This window comes from Diceros bicornis, chromosome 5, assembly GCF_020826845.1.
Source record: "Diceros bicornis minor isolate mBicDic1 chromosome 5, mDicBic1.mat.cur, whole genome shotgun sequence".
In the NCBI taxonomy this organism is placed as follows: domain Eukaryota; kingdom Metazoa; phylum Chordata; class Mammalia; order Perissodactyla; family Rhinocerotidae; genus Diceros; species Diceros bicornis.
Genome location: NC_080744.1, coordinates 67,584,323 through 67,602,035, shown reverse-complemented (window position 1 = coordinate 67,602,035; position 17,713 = coordinate 67,584,323). Strand labels below are relative to the sequence as shown.

The 17,713-nt window shown below is 47.1% G+C and overlaps 1 protein-coding gene across 2 annotated transcripts in view; it reads left to right on the top strand.

Moving 5' to 3' along the window:
• The window catches only part of EDC3 (enhancer of mRNA decapping 3), a 57,328-nt gene extending 40,287 nt beyond the window's left edge, over positions 1-17,041 (top strand). For both annotated transcript variants that reach the window (XM_058542072.1, XM_058542071.1), the window contains exons 5-7: positions 9,395-9,548; positions 13,215-13,432; positions 16,619-17,041. In XM_058542072.1, coding sequence (XP_058398055.1) covers positions 9,395-9,548; positions 13,215-13,432; positions 16,619-16,953 — 707 coding nt within the window. In that variant the 3' untranslated portion in view covers positions 16,954-17,041. The remainder of the gene's footprint in view (positions 1-9,394; positions 9,549-13,214; positions 13,433-16,618) is intronic.
• The last annotated feature ends 672 nt before the right edge of the window (positions 17,042-17,713 follow it).

Genomic DNA, 17,713 nt, shown 5'->3' with positions numbered 1-17,713 from the left:
GCCTCAGTGAGGTTATTTTAAAACATCAACATTTATAGAATTTCTACATGCCAGGCACCATTCTTGATACTCTGTGTAAGTCATGGTTCATCACGTCAGGGGCCTTAGCATATAGGCTAACCAAATGTGTAAACAAATAATGGAAATCTGTACAAGGTTTAGAGGTGGCAGAAAGGGGAACGTGGAAGCCTGGTTCAGGAAACGCAACATCATTATCATCAATGTCATAAAATCAAGTGTTCTTTGGTTGTTTACTGTGTCGCAGGCACCGTTCTAAGCACTTCATGTGCTTATGTCAGTTAATTTTCATGGCATCTCTATGAGGTTGCAGTGTTATCCCCGTTTTACTGGAGTTAAGTGTTCCAGTAAAACTTTCGTCAGAATGACTTTAAAGTGTCTCGAATGCTTCATTTCCTGGGTTCTAATAAATTCTTCTTAGGTGTATTTATTCAAGAGCACTTCCATTTGGGTAGAATTCTTACTTAACTTCTGCCATTTGTTTTCCACTGTGTGGCCTTTCCATTCTGTCCTCCAGTATATAGAAGCCCAAATGGGAGGCACTGGGTGTTATTGGTGCAGGCACCAAGTCTCCACAGTTGTCCCGTCTGCTTTGCCTGAAGGATGTTCTTCTGTCTCCACACTATGTGTCTGCTGAGATTTGGGGAGCAACAAGTGTATGAGGGTGACCTGAAGTAGAGTTACTATTTACTGTCTTGCAAAAGGATCAAGTCAAAGTTTCAGTGAGGCATTCCAGTCTGAGCTCCTTTTGGATCCAGCGTCACTTACTCATACTCATTTCTCTTGGTAAAAGCAGTTCTGGCTCCCACTCTGAAGGGGAACAGCTGGTGAAGGCACGGTGGCTTTGTTCCTGTGGCTTGACTCTTTACTCTTCCCACCTTGGCTAGCTAAGTCTTTGAGCTTCAGTGGGGATGTATCTTGCTCTCAAGACAAGCTTGGCTTTCACCATTCCAGGCTGGCAGTTGTCTTCCACAGCTAGCATTCCGTTTCTGCCTCTGAGCCCTGGCTGCCTTCCTCTGCTTCTTGTCACCAGGAGTCCCTCAAGAAGCATTCTAATGCTTTCAAGACCAGTGTTTTTATCTCCTGAAGAACAGGTAATCAGGAAATCTGCTTTGGTTTTGTGTATGTGTTCAAAAGGAATCCAGGAAGAAATAAGTCTTTGAGTTTAGAAGTGGCCATTGAAGAATTTTACCTTGAGGATAGTGAGGCCCCTTCAGCAGCTGTCGTGCTCCCGATCAGGATCCTTATTCAGAGAATCAAGTGTTTGTTGCAGTGGAACTGGTCATGATCTTATTACCTTCTCAAACCAGAGACCCAACCTGCATGGGTTCCTATCTTGGTCTCCTCACAGGCCTCACCCCCACTCCATTCCCCATCTTGTGTTTACAGGTTAGACCAGGTGCTACAGGATGCCATTCCCAGGAAGGCACCTCTTTTACATTGCTTATCTTTTTTTTTTTTTTTTTTTTTTTTTTTGGTGAGGAAGATCAGCCCTGAGCTAACATTCATGCTAATCCTCCTCCTCTTTTTTTTTTCCTCCTCTAAAGCCCCAGTAGATAGTTGTATGTCATAGTTGCGCATCCTTCTAGTTGCTGTATGGGGGACGCAGCCTCAGCATGGCTGGAGAAGCGGTGCATCGATGCGCGCCCGGGATCCGAACCCGGGCCACCAGTAGCGGAGCGCACGCACTTAACCGCTAAGCCACAGGAAGTAACCGCTAAGACATCAGGAAGTAAATTCTAGGAGGTGTTCTGGACCAGGACACCTACAATAATACACCTGTGCTCCTGCACCAAGTGCCACAACTTTTCCTTGAGCAGAGCTAATGAGCCCAGTTTCTGAAATTGTGTCTCTGTAGGCAGACTTCCTTGACAGCAGCGTGGTTGATTTGGGGAACCTCAGGTTCTAGCAGATCCTCCAGTGCCAGGAGTAGAGGGAGTAGTCAGTCTCTTTAACATGGAGTCCTTCAGAGTTTCTGGGCCTGGGTAATCAGGTGGACACTTGTCATAGGACTGAAGGGCTTGGTTGTAGTCATTGGCAATGTCATGAGGTTTTAGAGCTGTACTCTTAAGACAGGTGTCTTGGCTAGACTCTTCTCCCAGTGGTGAATACTTGTGCTTCCTGCAGTCTTTCTACTGGAAAAGGTCTCATGGCAACTTGTTGCCAGAGTTTTAATTTAAGAGTTTAAGCTCAGGCTAAGGGCTGGAGGAGCTGGAGCCTAGCACATTATGGCCTGATAGCTGAGTTTTTGATGAAGCTGCCAATTTGTCATTCTAGAAACTGAGTTGATCTCTGCAAATGTGACCACTTTACCAATATGTGCCCTCTTGCCATTTCAGAGCCACAAGTGTCTAGCCAGAGTGAGGAAAGAGTTTGATTTCAATGTACCTACCATCCTCTTTAAATTCAGCATATCAAAGCTAAGTCAGTCGTTCACCCCCACCCATATCCTTGACTCCTTGGCATTCCCATTTCTTTCAGTGGAATCACCATTCTTTAAGTGTCCAGCATGAAATTTTGGGGCCATCTTCGCCTCTTCCTTCTCATAAAAATTCACAACTAGAAAGGACCCTGGGGGCCAGCCCCGTGGCATAGCGGTTAAGTGCGCACGCTCTGCTGCTGGCGGCCTGGGTTCGGATCCTGCGTGCGCACTGATGCACCGCTTGTCAGGCCATGCTGTGGTGGTGTCCCATATAAAGTGGAGGAAGATGGCATGGATGTTAGCTCAGGGCCGGTCTTCCTCAGCAAAATGAGGAGGATTGGCGTGGATGTTAGCTCAGGGCTGATCTTCCTCACACACACACACTAAATAAATAAATAAGCAAATATTTAAACAAACAAAAAAAGGACCCTGGAGGCCATTTTTTCTAATTTAATAGCAGACATGGTGATTCCTTCTGTAGTAACCCTGGCAGGGAATTTTCCTTTATCCTCAGTTTTCATTCTGGCTCCAGATTTTCTTCTTCCTTCAAAATCTCCCTTGAAATTATCATGACCTTTTAGTTTTCGTGTGTTACCCCATAGGTTCCCCATGTCCCTTGAAATCAATTCTGCATGGTCTTTCTGCCCTCATCTTCTGTCCCTGTCAACTTCATCCTGCATAAAACAGCTCAGCTTTTAAAGCCTTCTGAAGTCTGGCCCTGCCCACTACTGTATGCTAGCCTCACTCACATCAGCCTCTGGAACTTTGTTCGTGTTGTGTTCAGGATGACACAATTTAAGATTGTGGTGTATTCTCTGATATCTGCACATATACATTTTTTATTTCCAGGTAAATTGTAAGACTGTGAGAACAGGGTCTGTTTTCATACTTTTTATTTTCTCTATCTCCTGCCATCCCCACCCCATCACTGGCTTAATGTATTATTACTCTAAAAACATCTGTTGATTATATTTGGAGACACTTAACTCTCTTTTTTCTCTGCAACTTTTTATATTGAAAAAAATTTCAAACTTGCAGAAAAGTTACTGGAATAGTATAATGAACAGCCATACACCCTTCATTTAGATTCACTAATTAACATTTTGCCACATTTACTTTATATAAATAAATACATGAACACTCACACAGATGCACAGATCTCGAAACTGTTTGAGATTTAGTTGCACTCATTACATTCCACTCCTAAGTACTTCCATGTGTATTCAGTAAGATATTGCTCTGCACAGTCACACTGCAAGATTGCCCTTAGGAAATTTACAATTAATACAAAAGTGTTATCTAATGTACACTCCATATGCAAAACTTTCCGGTCATCCCAGTCATGTCCTTCATAGCTGTATTTTTTACCATTGTCTATTACATTTAGTTGTCATATCTCTCTTGTTTCTTTTCCTTTAACCAGGACAGTTCCCACAACTTCTGTTGTCTTTTGTGATACTGACATTTGAAGAATCTAGGCCAGTTGATTTGCAGAATACCTCTTAGTTTTGCTTTACTGATTGTTTCCTTTTGATATGATTCATGTTACACATTTTTTCCAGGATTTTGGTTGGGTTCTGTCTCTCTCGGGGCATCACATCATCAAATACATGATGTCAGTTTGTCCCATCACTGGGGCTAAATTCGATCACTTGATAAGGTGGTGTCCACCAGATTTCTTCATCGTGTGGATACTTTTCGCCTTTGTAATTAATAAGTAATCTTGGGAAGTCCTTTACCTCTTGAGTCCAAAGCTTGTTCCAGTGGAGCTTTAACCTGAAGGAATGAGGTCCAGCGTGGACGGGGGTATTGGTACAATTGTTGTAAATGGGGGAAGGAAGAGATGAGGAAAGAGTCAGAAACATCATAACCACACTTGCCTTTGGTTACAGCTGTGCTCTTATCCAGCTGCAGAATGGAATGCCCTGAGGCACAGGTACAGGTTTCCCTCCCATTCATTCATTCATTCAACATATTTATGTAGCCCCTCCACCAGGCACTGTGCTAGCACTGAAGGCACAGTGGAGAAGAAGGGGATACAGCAGTGAGCAAGACAGACACAGTTACTGCCCTTGTGGACCTTACAGTCTAGTGAAGGAGATAGGCCAAAAAGAAGAGTTATTTACAAATTATATTAAGTGTAATGAAGGAAATAAGCAGCATGCTGAGTTAGGGATATTTAAGCTGAGACCTGAAGAATGAGGAAGCAGCCTTCTGTGTGTGTGTGTGGGAGGCTAGCATTGGAAGAGAGAAGAGAATGCCAGGAGAGGCACATGCTTCCTGAGGCCAGAAGGAACTTGGAGTGTTTAGGAACCAGAAGGTACCAAAGGTGCCTGGAGCATGGTGGGGTTTGGGGTGAAAGGTAAAGGGGGTGAGGTAGACAGGGGCAGATGATGGGAGGCCTTGTGGACCCTAATAAAGAGTATAAGGGGTATTTAGGCTTCTTATAACGAATCGGTCTTTCAAAATTGCGTTTTGTGGTAGCTTTAATGTAAATCTGCAGGGGCTGTCTGTACATTGTGGGTCTGAGGGAATGAATTTACCAGTGGTTTTATATTCCAAAAAAGAACCAGTATGATATCATCACCCAATTGTGTGACCACCACAGAATGGAATCAGAATTCATAGTCCTGGAGAAATCCCCATGCCCATTAATGAGCTGTGCTCCTCAATGATAAGACATGGGACACACACAGCCTTTCCAACTAAAGGGCCATGTCAGTGTGAGGATTGAGTTTAGATCTGAGACGGCACTTTTGTTATGAGAGTCTTGTTACACAGCAGAAAGGCTGGGAGATTTGAAGGACAGGGAGGGATGTACATGCAAAAGCTTCTGGGGGAAGGCTTGGACGTGGTGCTAGAGAGTGTCTAAGGATGGAGAAGTGTGATGGAGGGTGTGAGAACATGCATATGTGTCCATAAGGGAGGGAAAGACCTGAAATAGTATATACTGGAAGGAGCAGTGTGGAAGTGATGAAGACACGAAGAAGGGGCAGACTGCAGCAGGCATGGGCGGTGGCTGGGCCCCTGGGTTTTGTAGCCCTAGACTCATGCTATGGGATGAGTCGTGCAGGGAGGAGGAGTCTTCTCCTCTGGCCTGTACTCAGTATGCTGAAGTCATTTTCCTTGATACTCTAAGGTTAATCAGATCCTAAGAAGTGCTCTGCTTGTCACGAACTGGCTATAATTATGTCTCCCTTTCTTGTTTCGACAGCTGTAAAATACATATTAATATTAAGAGAAACCCTACCAACTGAGTTTACTGCCTTGATTCCCCAACAATAAAGATCCACCTTCCAACTCAAACATAATTAAGCTTGGCCCGTGTTCTGGCTTTGGCAGTGTTACTGTTTGCAGTTTACACGCTATGTTCTTGGTTCCCTTCCGTTGGAGTTTATTTTATTCCCTCTGCCTGTTTCTGATAAGCCAGTCTGACTGGTTGGACTTTGTGTGTAAATGTTGAAAAGGAACATTTTGTGTGCTTGCGTGTTCTTTCAGAGAAGCAATCAGAAAAGAGTAGACTGGAGTCCTAGTCTGCAGCTGGCAGACTGAGCAGACAAGATTCTTGGCCTTCTCTTTCCCTAGGCTACAGAATATGCCAGGTCGTCAGCAGTGCCCCTTCTCCCCAACACAGATCAGAGGAGATAGACACGCAGTTTCCAGCTGCAGTATCGAGCCAGCGGGGGGGGGTGTTTTGTGCAAGTCTCAGCCTATCGATAGCCAGTGTTGCGGCTGGACCACTGCTTATGGTTCTTATTATGATTGCAAGATGCCTTTGAGCAATAACCATCAGGAAACTTTGAAAAAATGAAGGTTTATTACTTATAAGACCTGGAATTACATTAGCACATCTGGGGCCACACAAGAGGTCACAGGTAGGGGGAGAGAGAGAGAGAACGGGCCTGGGGTTCTGCTTTTATTGGGGTCGAGAGTGGGGGCCTAGGGTTTCGTGGGCTCACTCTTTATTGGTGAGTTTAAAACATATGAGTGGGGGGCTGGCCCTGTGGCTTAGCGGTTAAGTGCGCGTGCTCTGCTACTGGTGGCCCGGGTTCAGATCCCGTGGGCTCACCAACGCACCGCTACTCTGGCCATGCTGAGGCCACGTCCCACATACAGCAACTAGAAGGATGTGTAGCTATGACATACAACTATCCACTGGGGCTTTGGGGGAAAAATAAATAAATAAATAAATAAAATTAAAACATATGAGTGGGAATTTAAGCAGGAAGAGAAAAAAAGTAGCCCAAGTGGTCAGTTATTGAAATCCACCAAGATCTCTGAAACAAAGGAGTCTCAGCTCTTTATCTAGTCATGTGGCTGGCAATGCGTTTGAGATAGCCGTAGCCATCTTTGAAGTGGATGCCTCGGCAATCAAAGCTTAAGTCAGGTACTTGCATTCCAAAAAAGAAAACAATAATAAAACTGTCAGGGCTGACACTACAGTGGGATAAGTTCTCTTCTCCCTGCACCATGAGTTTTGTACCAGAAAATGCTTCAGCCTGCCCCCAGGGAGCCTCAGCGGGAGAGAGAGTGCCTGTATACACAGCATAAGACGTAGAGCCAGAGAGAAAGCCTGGTTTGTAGGGTGGCAGGCCCAATATTCACTTCCCTGACCCGTTTCAAATTCATCTGATAAATAGGTGAAGAAATGCAGACTTGAGGGGAAGCTCTCCCTTGCGTGACTTTGCAGGTAAATAGGGTATTTGAAGTAGGCAGGTGCGTGACTTGTCTGACAGGTTTAGGGTTGTTAGTGGCTTAGGACTCCTGAGAATTCCTTCAGCTTTTTCACACTACTATCAATGGTTCCTAATTAGTTTTGATAATATGTCTGGAGCAGGCCATAAAAATGGCTGTTTTAATCAGCTGTTGACATGCAAGGTCAGGCTGCAGCCTTCACCAGTGGCACCTGGGACATCAACAACTGACAAATCAGAAAGGGTGGGAGGAGAGACAGCACTCCTAATGGCACGGTTTGTTGTCTCTGCCCGAGGTGGGCCTGGGACTCAGGCAGGTAGAGGGGCTCAGTTAACCAAAAGGACAGTGCTAATTTTGATATGTGGACTTTTTTTTTTTTTTTGAGGAAGATAGGCCCTGCGCTAACATCTGTTGCCAATCTTCCTTTTTTTTTTTTTTCTTTTTTCTCCCCAAAGCCCCAATACATAGTTGTGTATCATAGTTGTAGAGTTGTAGCTCTTCTATATGGAACACCGCCACAGCATGGCTTGATGAGCAGTGAGTAGGTCTGTGCCCGGGATCCGAACCGGGGGACCCTGGGCCACCGCCAAAGTGGAGCACCCGAACTTAACCGCTGCGCCATCTGGCCGGCCCCAATAGGTGGACATTTTTTATTATCGTTACATTAAATTATTATTATTTTGCCCTCCCTTGAGAGATATAGACCTGGGTGCTTTAGGTTCAGTCTTTGTGTTTGGAGTCCTATTGTTAAAATGTATAGCCATAGCCTCATTCTGTCTGGTTTTAGGAATCGATATAGGCAGAACTGGACACTCAATAGAACCTCAAGAAATTTCTCCTGAAATGATCAGTGAGGAAGATAGGTTTGTCTCTACAGGGCTCTGAAACCAACAGAATGATGATGATGAACTTACTCAGACCTTCTACTTTAGAGTTAGGCCAGACCAGAAATAGCACTAGGTTTGCATCATTTATATGTTTGGGTACCTGATGAGAACTTGGCCCTGTTGAATAAATATAACTGAGACAAGTTGAAGAGGTGGGGCCAAAGAAGTAAAAGACTTATTTCCCTACTTTGAGGAGTTTACAGTCCAGTATAGGTGAGGACACAGGATCTAAAAAGGCATCTTATCCAGCCAGACAAAACTAATTACATGCAGTCCCACGATGACTTGCTAAGTGGAGTTGTGTGTATTGGTCTGTCGGCCAGTGAGTCCACTTGGGGCTATTGGCAGAGTCTGCTCCCTTGGGGCCAGCCTGTGGCTTTTTAGCATTTGTAAGATGGCATTGCTTCTCAAGGCAAGAGCTATTGATTACAGATCACAATTTTTGACTTTGCTGTTTCTTTCCTGTCCTGGTTTTCTGGGCCCTGAAACAGTACCTAGTATGTTGATACTGATGCATATGATACCACAGATGCCTTAAAGTGTACCAGGTGCCAGACTTGGGCCTTGTAAAACCAAGTACTTTCCATGGTGTACTTTCAATGACTGTGATTCTCCCTTTATAGAGTTGTCTTTGTTTATGGTAAATAAAATGTCCAAGATTCTTCTGAGTAGCTTACAGCAAGCCATGGGTTACTTTCCATATACTCTTTCCCTGTGTTGTGAGTACTGGGTCACATTCACCCCAGATGGGGAGAAAATGACAAATTATTTGAGAAAACAAGTTTCTAGCTGAATTTCTTAAGCAAAGAGGAAGGGCTAAATAGAAGAGAGGAAGAGGAGGAAGAAGTGGGGAACAGGTAGGATGAACAAGTCATCCTACCTTGAAATTGAACCGCGAGGTCAGGAGGGTTAGCTAGTGTGTGTTCTACTTCTGGGGAAGGATAAGGGGTCTGCTGCTAAGGAAGACCCCATTGCCAGGAATGGCATTTCCCCCACTTTGAGAAAAGCATGTTCTCTTCTAATGTGGTTGATAAATTGCTTTTACATGCTCTGTGCCGGCCTTTTCTTGGTGGTACCAAATACATCTTGGTGGATTTGGCCTTCGAGGTCTAAAGCTAAACTTGCTAAGAGAGCTTAAGTTCAGCCCTGCTCTCTGGTAATCTGAGCAAGTTGTTACTCACTTCCCCACCCACTGCTGGAGCTCTGGAGGGCTGCAGAGCATGCCTAGATCCCAGATTAGGCAGATGGGCCAGAGGACGGTCAGTCTTGCAGTCTTAGCTTGCACAGAATCCTGGATCAAGCACACCCATTTGTGGACCTGGTTTCCTGTAATCACTTTACCTTTCTCTCCTCACCTCCTTTTGAACTGCAGACTCTGGCCTGGTCGTCCCAAGCGTTTCCTATGAGCTGCATAAAAAGCTGTTGTCTGTTGCGGAGAAGCATGGGTTGACTCTAGAGCGGAGACTAGAGATGACGGGCGTGTGTGCCAGTCAGATGGCACTGACCCTGCTTGGAGGACCCAACAGGTAAATGCCTCTGGACTGGCGGGGCTGAGTGTGGGGTAATGCTACTCTGCCAAGGCACCACCACAGTGCCTCACACACAGCGAGTTCGTCCGACAGTTCCTGCTCGTCACTTTCTTGGATGCTGCAAGGTTTTTGTTTGCCCCTCTTGCCCATCTCCTGGAAGGCCTTATTCTTCTTCCAGCAAGCCGCCCTTTGACCCTTTCTTTCCTGGTAACAGCTGTCTGACTTTGAGACTCCTGCTGACTACCAGAGGCCTGCCTTCAAAGAAGCTTCTCAGAGACCCAGCTTTTGGCACTCGTCATTCACTCAAAGGGGCTGGAATACAAATCAACCCTGAGTTCCATACCAGAGCACTTCTGCAACCACCCTGACAGCTGGGTGGGAGAGCTGGAGTTTGGCACCTTCCCATTTGCCCCTTGGGCTCATCTATCAGGAACAGTACTTAATTTTAGTTGTGGACATTTACTGATGCCATGTACCAGACCTTGTGCTAGCACAAGCGTTACAAAGAAGAATAAAATCCTGCTCCTGCCCTCCAGTAGCCTGGTGAGGTCTCTAGAAAGTACAGTGCTGGGCTGGAGGAAACAAGGTTCTCCAGGAAGCCACATTTCTACTTCGTGCTGGAGAAGCCAGTCACCCTTCCTAGAACAGTGGCATCCAAGCTAAGTCCTGCAGAGCAAGGGAGAATTAACAGCGGCAAGCAGGAAGGGGGAAAAGTAGTCTAGGTCTCGAGAGTAGCATGTGCCAAGGGCAGAGAGAATTGAGAGCCCATGGGAAGTGGTAGGGATCCATAAGTCATTCTGTGTGGCTAGAAAGTAGGGCTTTAGTACAGCTGAGCAGTAGGCAGCTGCTCAAAGGATTTCAATAGGGCAGTGAAATGACTAGTCTTGTGTTTTAAAAAGATGGCTTGGCTGAATAGATTGAGTGGAAGCAAGACTGAGGGTGGTGAGACTAGTTAGAAAACTGAGCCAGAGGCCAGATGATGGTGGCCCCAACCAAGGAAGTAGGGATCAGAGAAGTAGATAGATGAGGGATATTTTTTAAGTAAAATCAACAGGGCAGGGTAACTGGATGTGAGAAGTGGTAGAAAGTGGAGTATTGGTGATCACCGACTTCAGGCTTTCTAGCCTGGATACCTGGCGGGTAGTGAGAACGTTCCCTGGAGTGGGGAACATGGGAAGAGGAGCATGTTTGAGGGAGATGGAGGATTTTGTTTTGGATATGTTGAGATATATCCTGTGAGATATCCACATAGACCATTAACAGTCTGGATCTGAAGTTTAGGAAAAGATCTGAGCAAAAGATAGAGATCTGGAAGTCATTAGCTTGTAGATGGTGTAAGAATAGATGAGATCCTCTCAGGAGGGTTAGAGATGAAGAGCCTTCCGGAATGGCTGAGAAAGAAAGCTAGAGAGGTAAGAAAACTAAGAGGGGTAGTGTTTAAGAACCAAAGGAACAGTGTTTGAAGAATACAGGAATGGTCTCCAGTGGTACTGCTGAGAGATCAGGCAAAATTAGAGTTGAGAGTGTCTGCTGGATTTCTCAGTGTAGAGGAGGATGTTGGCAACCTCATGGCAGAGTGGTGTCTAAAGTGATCCAAGCTGGCTGTGAGATTTCCTCTCCTTGCCCCTCCACTCCCCTTGCCCTGTAGAGTTGCAGGGGTGTTCATTCCTCCTTGTCCCTTGATTTAGGTGTGCTTGCCAACCAGGCTGGATCCCTGGCCTCTCCTGTGCCAGGGAAGAGCCAGTGGAGACCCCCAAAGGAGCGAGTAGTGCAGGCTGCCTCTGAAGGAGCATCAGGTCTTCAGGCTGGTGACTGCTGCACCTCCTCCCAGAACAGCCACTGGGGCAGCTCCGGGAATAAGCTCTTTCCAGGAGTATTTGAGGCCATCAGAGTGGCTTCCCAGAAACAGCAGTTTGGGGGCAGGGTCTGAATGTCCTCACCAAGTCACATTCCTCTCTAGCTAGCTTCTTGGGGCTGGCTGTCCTTGCACCTGTGTTTTCTCTCAGTGTCTGAACTCTCAGAAGGGCCATCTTCTGTCCTTTGCAGCAGCTGCTAGTTTTCCTTTGAGAAAGATTGGCACAGTTAGTAGTCAGTTTCATGTATGTCAAGTACCATGCAGTTTCTGACTGTGCTTGTGCAGCAGCATTTAATTTGATCTTCATAACTTCACCTCGAAGGTAAATAGTAGCTCGGTGTTTTAAGATGAGCAAGCTAAGGCTCAGAGAGCTGAAAAACTTGCCCTGCGTGACATTGCTGGTCTCCCATCCAGATAGGTCTGTTTCCAGCGCCTGTACTCTGCCCCCTGCTGTTGGGTATGTGGGTGCCATGGTCTGCTTTGAGTCCTCTGATGGTGGATGCCTCTGTGAGAGGGGGAATCCATTAGGTGAGACAGACTCCAGAACTCTGCAGTATCTGTTAGAAGGGAGAAGTACTCATCGTATTTCTTTAAAATGCAAATATAGTGGGGGAAGTGAATGGTTTGGTGTATTTGTAGAGTACTTTGCTAAATTCCCCCAAATTTACTGGGAGGGCGGAGATTTCCTCTCTGGCTCCACAGCATCTGTCATCTTCCTTCTTTTGGGAGACGGTAAGTGACTGTGCCTGCTCCTCTCCTAAGCAGGGACCGAAGCCTGTTTCTTCCTGTCGTCTTCCCCTACCTTCCTGCCCTGGGGGCAGACTGTACTGCCTGTGAGTTGGGCATAGCTCCAGGGCTAATCCTCCAAACCTACTTACTTGTGGCTTCTCTGAGACCAGAAGGGTCTCAACGTTAAATGGCAGGAAGTTGGAAGTGACTACTTCATCAGAAAGGGGGTGTCCAAGGCAGTTGCCAGACTAGGAGGCTGGGAAATCCCTAGCCTGCTGCTTCCCCTGTGACCAGTACTATAAGGATGCCAGCATCGATTGAGCACTTTCTGTGTGTCGGGCCCTGTTCTGAGTGCTGTACGTCCATTAATCCACACAGCATCCTATGAAATAGGTACTATTAGTATCTGCAGCGTTGTTCTTATTAGCTTACTGGCAGCTCAGTAGAGAGAACTTGGACTGGCAACTGATTGAGGATGATTTACAACTATCCTGTTTGGTACTTGCTGAGTGTCTTAGAAATTGAGCCAGAGTAATCCTAGAAGAGGTGAGCCTTGAGCTGGATCTCAAAGAAGAGGTGAGTCAGAGTTTGAAAAGTGAAGGGCTTTCTGGGCAGGGGACATAGTTTGAGCAGAAGTAAGAAGGAGTCTTCCAAGTGCAGGAGAGAATGATGAGACCAGCCTTGCTGCAGTAGAGCCAGGCATGCTGGGGAAGGAGAGCAGAGAAAACTGCAGAGGTGGAAAAGCCTCTCTGCTAAGGAGAGTTTGGACATAATAGGTCACACAGTGAGAACAGTAAGTGTTCTTAGTCAGAAAGCAGTGTTGTAGCAACAGTGTTACATGGAACAAGATCTGGGTGAATTATCCAGTGAGAGGCTCCAGCAGATGAAGTGACACTGGAGTGTGAGACAATGGGAACGCCACCCTGTAGACCAGGCCTGCAGTATATTTTGGCCCCCTCTGCAACCTGGGACTATCAAGAACTCTGGGAGTAACAGGTGCCAAGAGACACTTGTCTGGTATAAGGTACAAGGGATTGGCAAGTGTGCAGCTGATAATGCTACTTTACTTTCTGTTACAGGTTGAATCCCAAAAATGTTCACCAGAGGCCTACAGTGGCCCTGCTATGTGGGCCCCACGTGAAGGGGGCTCAAGGTATCAGCTGTGGAAGGCACCTAGCCAACCATGATGTCCAGGTCATCCTCTTCCTGCCCAACTTTGTCAAGATGCTGGAGTCCATCACCAATGAGCTGTCTCTCTTCAGCAAGACCCAAGGCCAACAAGTGTCTAGCCTCAAAGGTGAGCACTTGCACAGGAGTGGGCTGAGGCCTCCTTCTGCCTTGGTAGTTTGCTGGTTTAGTGCTGCCGCCCAGTGGCAACAGGTAGAAAAGCACCACAAATGTAAAGAGTGCTTTGCCTGCAAGGAGTCTTAGTGGATAAGGGAAATACCTTTGGTGTTGACTTGCCTACTTCCCATCCCTTCACCCTTCTCCCTCTCCCACTACTCAGATGGAGAGCTGGGGACCCATTTATTCATTTCACAAATATTTACGGAACAGGCACTGTTCCTGACACTGGAATATGGCAGTAGATATATATTTTTTTTAAATGCATTCTTCCCTGGAGCTTACATTCTGGTTAGGACAGACAAAGTGACAAATAAGTAGCATTTCTATTAGGTCAGATAGTATAAGTGTTATGAAGACAAATAAAGCAGGGAAGGAAGATAGAGAATGTTGGAGGGTTGGGTGGGGAGTAGCTGACTTAGACATTTCAGGGTCAGGTCGTAAAGGGCCAGTGGGTTACTGTAAGGGTTTGAACTGTTACTCTGGGTGAGATGGAGAGTCACTGGAGAAGTAAGTAAAAGAAAGATATAATCTAACTCAGGTTCCAAATGATCGTTCCAGCTGCCATTTGAGAATAGAGTATGAGCTTACAAAGAGAAGTGTTAAGAAGCTATTGTGACAAATTGGAAAGAGAAATGATGGTGGCTAAGACAGAGTGGTAGTGGTGGAGGTGGTGAAAGGTGGCTAGTTTTTGAATCAATTTTGAAGATAGAGTCTATGGATTGAATGTAGGGGATGAGAGAAAGAGAAGGGTTGAGCTGGCCCAGTGGCGTAGTGGTTAAGTTCGCATGCTCGGATCCTGGGCGCGGACCTACGCACCACTCATCAAGCCATGCTGAGGTGGCATCCCACATAGAGCAACTAGAAGGATGTGCAACTATGACATACAACTATCTACTGGGGCTTTGGGGAGAAAAAAGGAAAAAAGGAGGAAGAGTGGCAACAGATGTTAGCTCAGGGCCAATCTTCCTCAAAAAAAAAAAGAAGAAGAAGGATTAAGAATGATTCCAAGGTTTTTGGCCTGAGTAACTGGAAGGATGGAGGTACCATCACTGAGAGGGGAAGACTTGGGGGAGGAAGAGCAGAAGCTCAGTTACAGATGCCTGTTGGATATGCAGGTGGCAATGTTGGTTGATATAGATGAGTCTGGAGTTCAGTGAAGGGATCCAGTCTGGACTTACAAGTGTGTGGATGGTATTTAAAGCCATAATAAGCCTGGATAAGATATCTCCTAGAGGGCCGGCCCCGTGGCTTAGCGGTTGAGTGCGCGTGCTCCGCTGCTTGTGGCCCGGGTTCGGATCCTGGCCCGGGTTTGGATCCCGGGCACCCACTGACGCACCGCTTCTCCGGCCGTGCTGAGGCCGCGTCCCACATACAGCAACTAGAAGGATGTGCAGCTATGACATACAACTATCTACTGTGGCTTTGGGGGGAAAAAATAAATAAATAAAATCTTTAAAAAAAAAGATATCTCCTAGAAAGAGAGAGTAGATGAAGTTGTAGACTGAGTTCTTTGTTTAGAAGTCAGGGAGTTGAGAGACTAGCTAAGGAGATGGAAGGAGTGGTCAGTGAAGGAGAAGGAAAACCAGGAGAGTCTTGTACCTTTAAGACAAGTGAAGAGAAAAGGGTGTGATCAGCTTTGTCAGCAAGCCAGTCTAGGTTAAGTTCAAATGAAGATTAAGAATTGGCCTCTGGGTTTAGCAGTGCGGAAGCCTCTGATGATCTTGACAAGAGCAGTTTCAAGTGGAGTGGTGGGGGCAACGTCTGATTGGAGTGAGTTTAAGTGAAAATGGGGGAGAATTGGAGAGAGCAAATACAGCCCAAAGAAAGGGTCTTGCCAGCAGTCAGATGGCAAGTTGGGGCTAGAGCCAGGGCCAGAACCTCAGTCTCCTCTCAGGCCAGGCTCCTGTAGGCACACAGAAGATAAGACACCACTCTCACTCTTGAGAGCCTCGTGGCCCGCAGGGATCCCCCCTTGGTGGCTTGTTCTGAGTAAGGAAGCCGTGAGTCTCTAATGGAGAAATATCATTATTTTAGGCTGCGAGCTGGGAAGGGGGCCTGGTGTGGGTTCCAGGCGGTTCTTCCTCTGGCTGCCCAAAAGGCTTCTTATCTCACCTGCTCCAGGATGCAAGTCTGACGATGCCGACCCTTGAGTTTGGTCTGATTTCTGCTCCTTTCAGTTCTCTTAGGCTGGTCAAGACTTATGTACTTGTTGAAAAATCTGTTCTTATACTGTCCCAGAGGCCTGGTTAGAGCAGAGAAGCCTCTTTTTTTTTTTTTTTTTTTTTTTTTTTTGGTAAGGAAGATTTGCCCTTAGCTAACATCTGTTGTCAATCTTCCTCTTTTATGCTTGAGGAAGATTAGCCCTGAGCTGACATCCGTGCCAGTCTTCCTCACTTTGAATGTGAGTCACCTCCTCAGCATGGCTGATGAGTGGTGTAGGTCCACACCCAGGATCCGAACCTGTGGCCCCGGGTGTCTGAAGCAGAGCGTGCCGAACTTAACCACCATGACCCCCAGAGAAGCCTTTTTAAATGCCTGGGAAAAGTGATAGGTTCCCTCCCCATTCTTAAGGTTGGGCTGCAAGGAGGACCCATTCCCATGGGATAGTAGAGCGGCCGGTGAGACCAGGTGGGCTTGAGCAGAGTGAGTAGGCCAGCCTGGAGTAGAGTAAGTGAACATGCTCTTCCCTGCTCACACTGCTTGGGCCAGTCAGCAAATGGCAGCCCATTTCTTCTGGGCCCTGGGCAGGGCCTCCCTGTGAGGGCTGACTTGGCAGCAGACTCCGCCTTCCCAGAGCTCATAATGTACCCAGGGAGTTAATCGGATATGTAAAGGACACAAGGACCTTGTGCCCTGAGAAGCTCTGCACACCCAGCAGGACAATGCTTCAGCCTGGAAGCTCCATGAGGACAGTGGTCCATTGGGCTGACATGCCCTCGGTCTCTAGCACCCAGCCCAACCAGGCCTTGGAACTCTCGGGGCGTGAGTCCTGGCCCAGTCTTCAGAAGGCTGGCCTATGGAGAGGCATCGGAGTCACGTCTGAACTAAACACACTTGGGGCCACCTGGGCTCTAGTCTCAGCCTGGGCTGCTCTCTGCTCATAGGGATTTTCAGATGGCATTCTTTCCACCTGCAGATCTGCCCACTAGCCCTGTGGACCTGGTGATCAACTGCCTGGATTGCCCCGAGAACGCCTTCCTGCGGGATCAGCCCTGGTACAAGGCAGCCGTGGCCTGGGCCAACCAGAACCGGGCACCAGTGCTCAGCATAGACCCTCCTGTGCATGAAGTTGAACAGGGCATCGATGCCAAGTGGTCACTGGCTCTGGGCTTGCCTCTGCCGCTGGGAGAGCATGCAGGCCGCGTCTATTTGTGTGACATTGGCATTCCCCAGCAGGTGTTCCAGGAGGTGGGCATCAACTACCACTCACCCTTTGGCTGCAAGTTTGTCATCCCACTGCACTCTGCCTAGAGGGGCTCAAGGCAGGCTGGACCCTGCAGTCCCCTGCTGCTTCTGACACTGAACTTGACAACGAACGCCTTAAGGATGTGAAGCTTCATGGACCTTGATGTTAAATTTTTTCGTTTGGGTTTGTTTCTTCTGTGAGAGAACAGATCATATTTAAAACTGACCTGTCACCTGCCCTTAGCCAGGGAAGGCTTTCTCACTGGGTGTGCAGGTAGGTGCCAGGCTGAGTGCACAGTGGCTCCAGGCATCTCTACACTCGGCCCCCTGCATGGCCAGGTGGGGGCTTTGTTTACAGACATAGGCAGCTCTCAGACTGTGTTTTAGGTTTACAGCCACTGGGCCTGGGCAAGGGCCTTGCGGGGTGGGGCGGGTCCTGACTGGGGCCCTATACTTGCTCTTTTTAGAGCTTGTGGCTTTGTCTCCCCTACTCCCCTAGCTGGCAGCCCTTCCTCTGATCATGTAGAACCGGCTGTGCCGCAGCTGTCCACTAGAGGGCAGACTTGCACTCCCCATTCATTTTGAGGACTGTGAGGAGGCCTTCCCTGAGGCCCACAAGTTGATTTGAGGGCTTTTGACCTTTTCTCCTGAGCTAATCCAAGTATTATGCTGGGATTTTTTTCAAGGGTCCTTCCTCCTGTCCACTCCATCACTCTGAGAGGCAGGGAAGGGGGGGTGGCATCAGGATGGTTTTACTGTATTGGGATTTTATACTGTTTTTCTGTTGTCTTCAGCACAAGTGTAAGGTTATGTTACTGTAGAACCA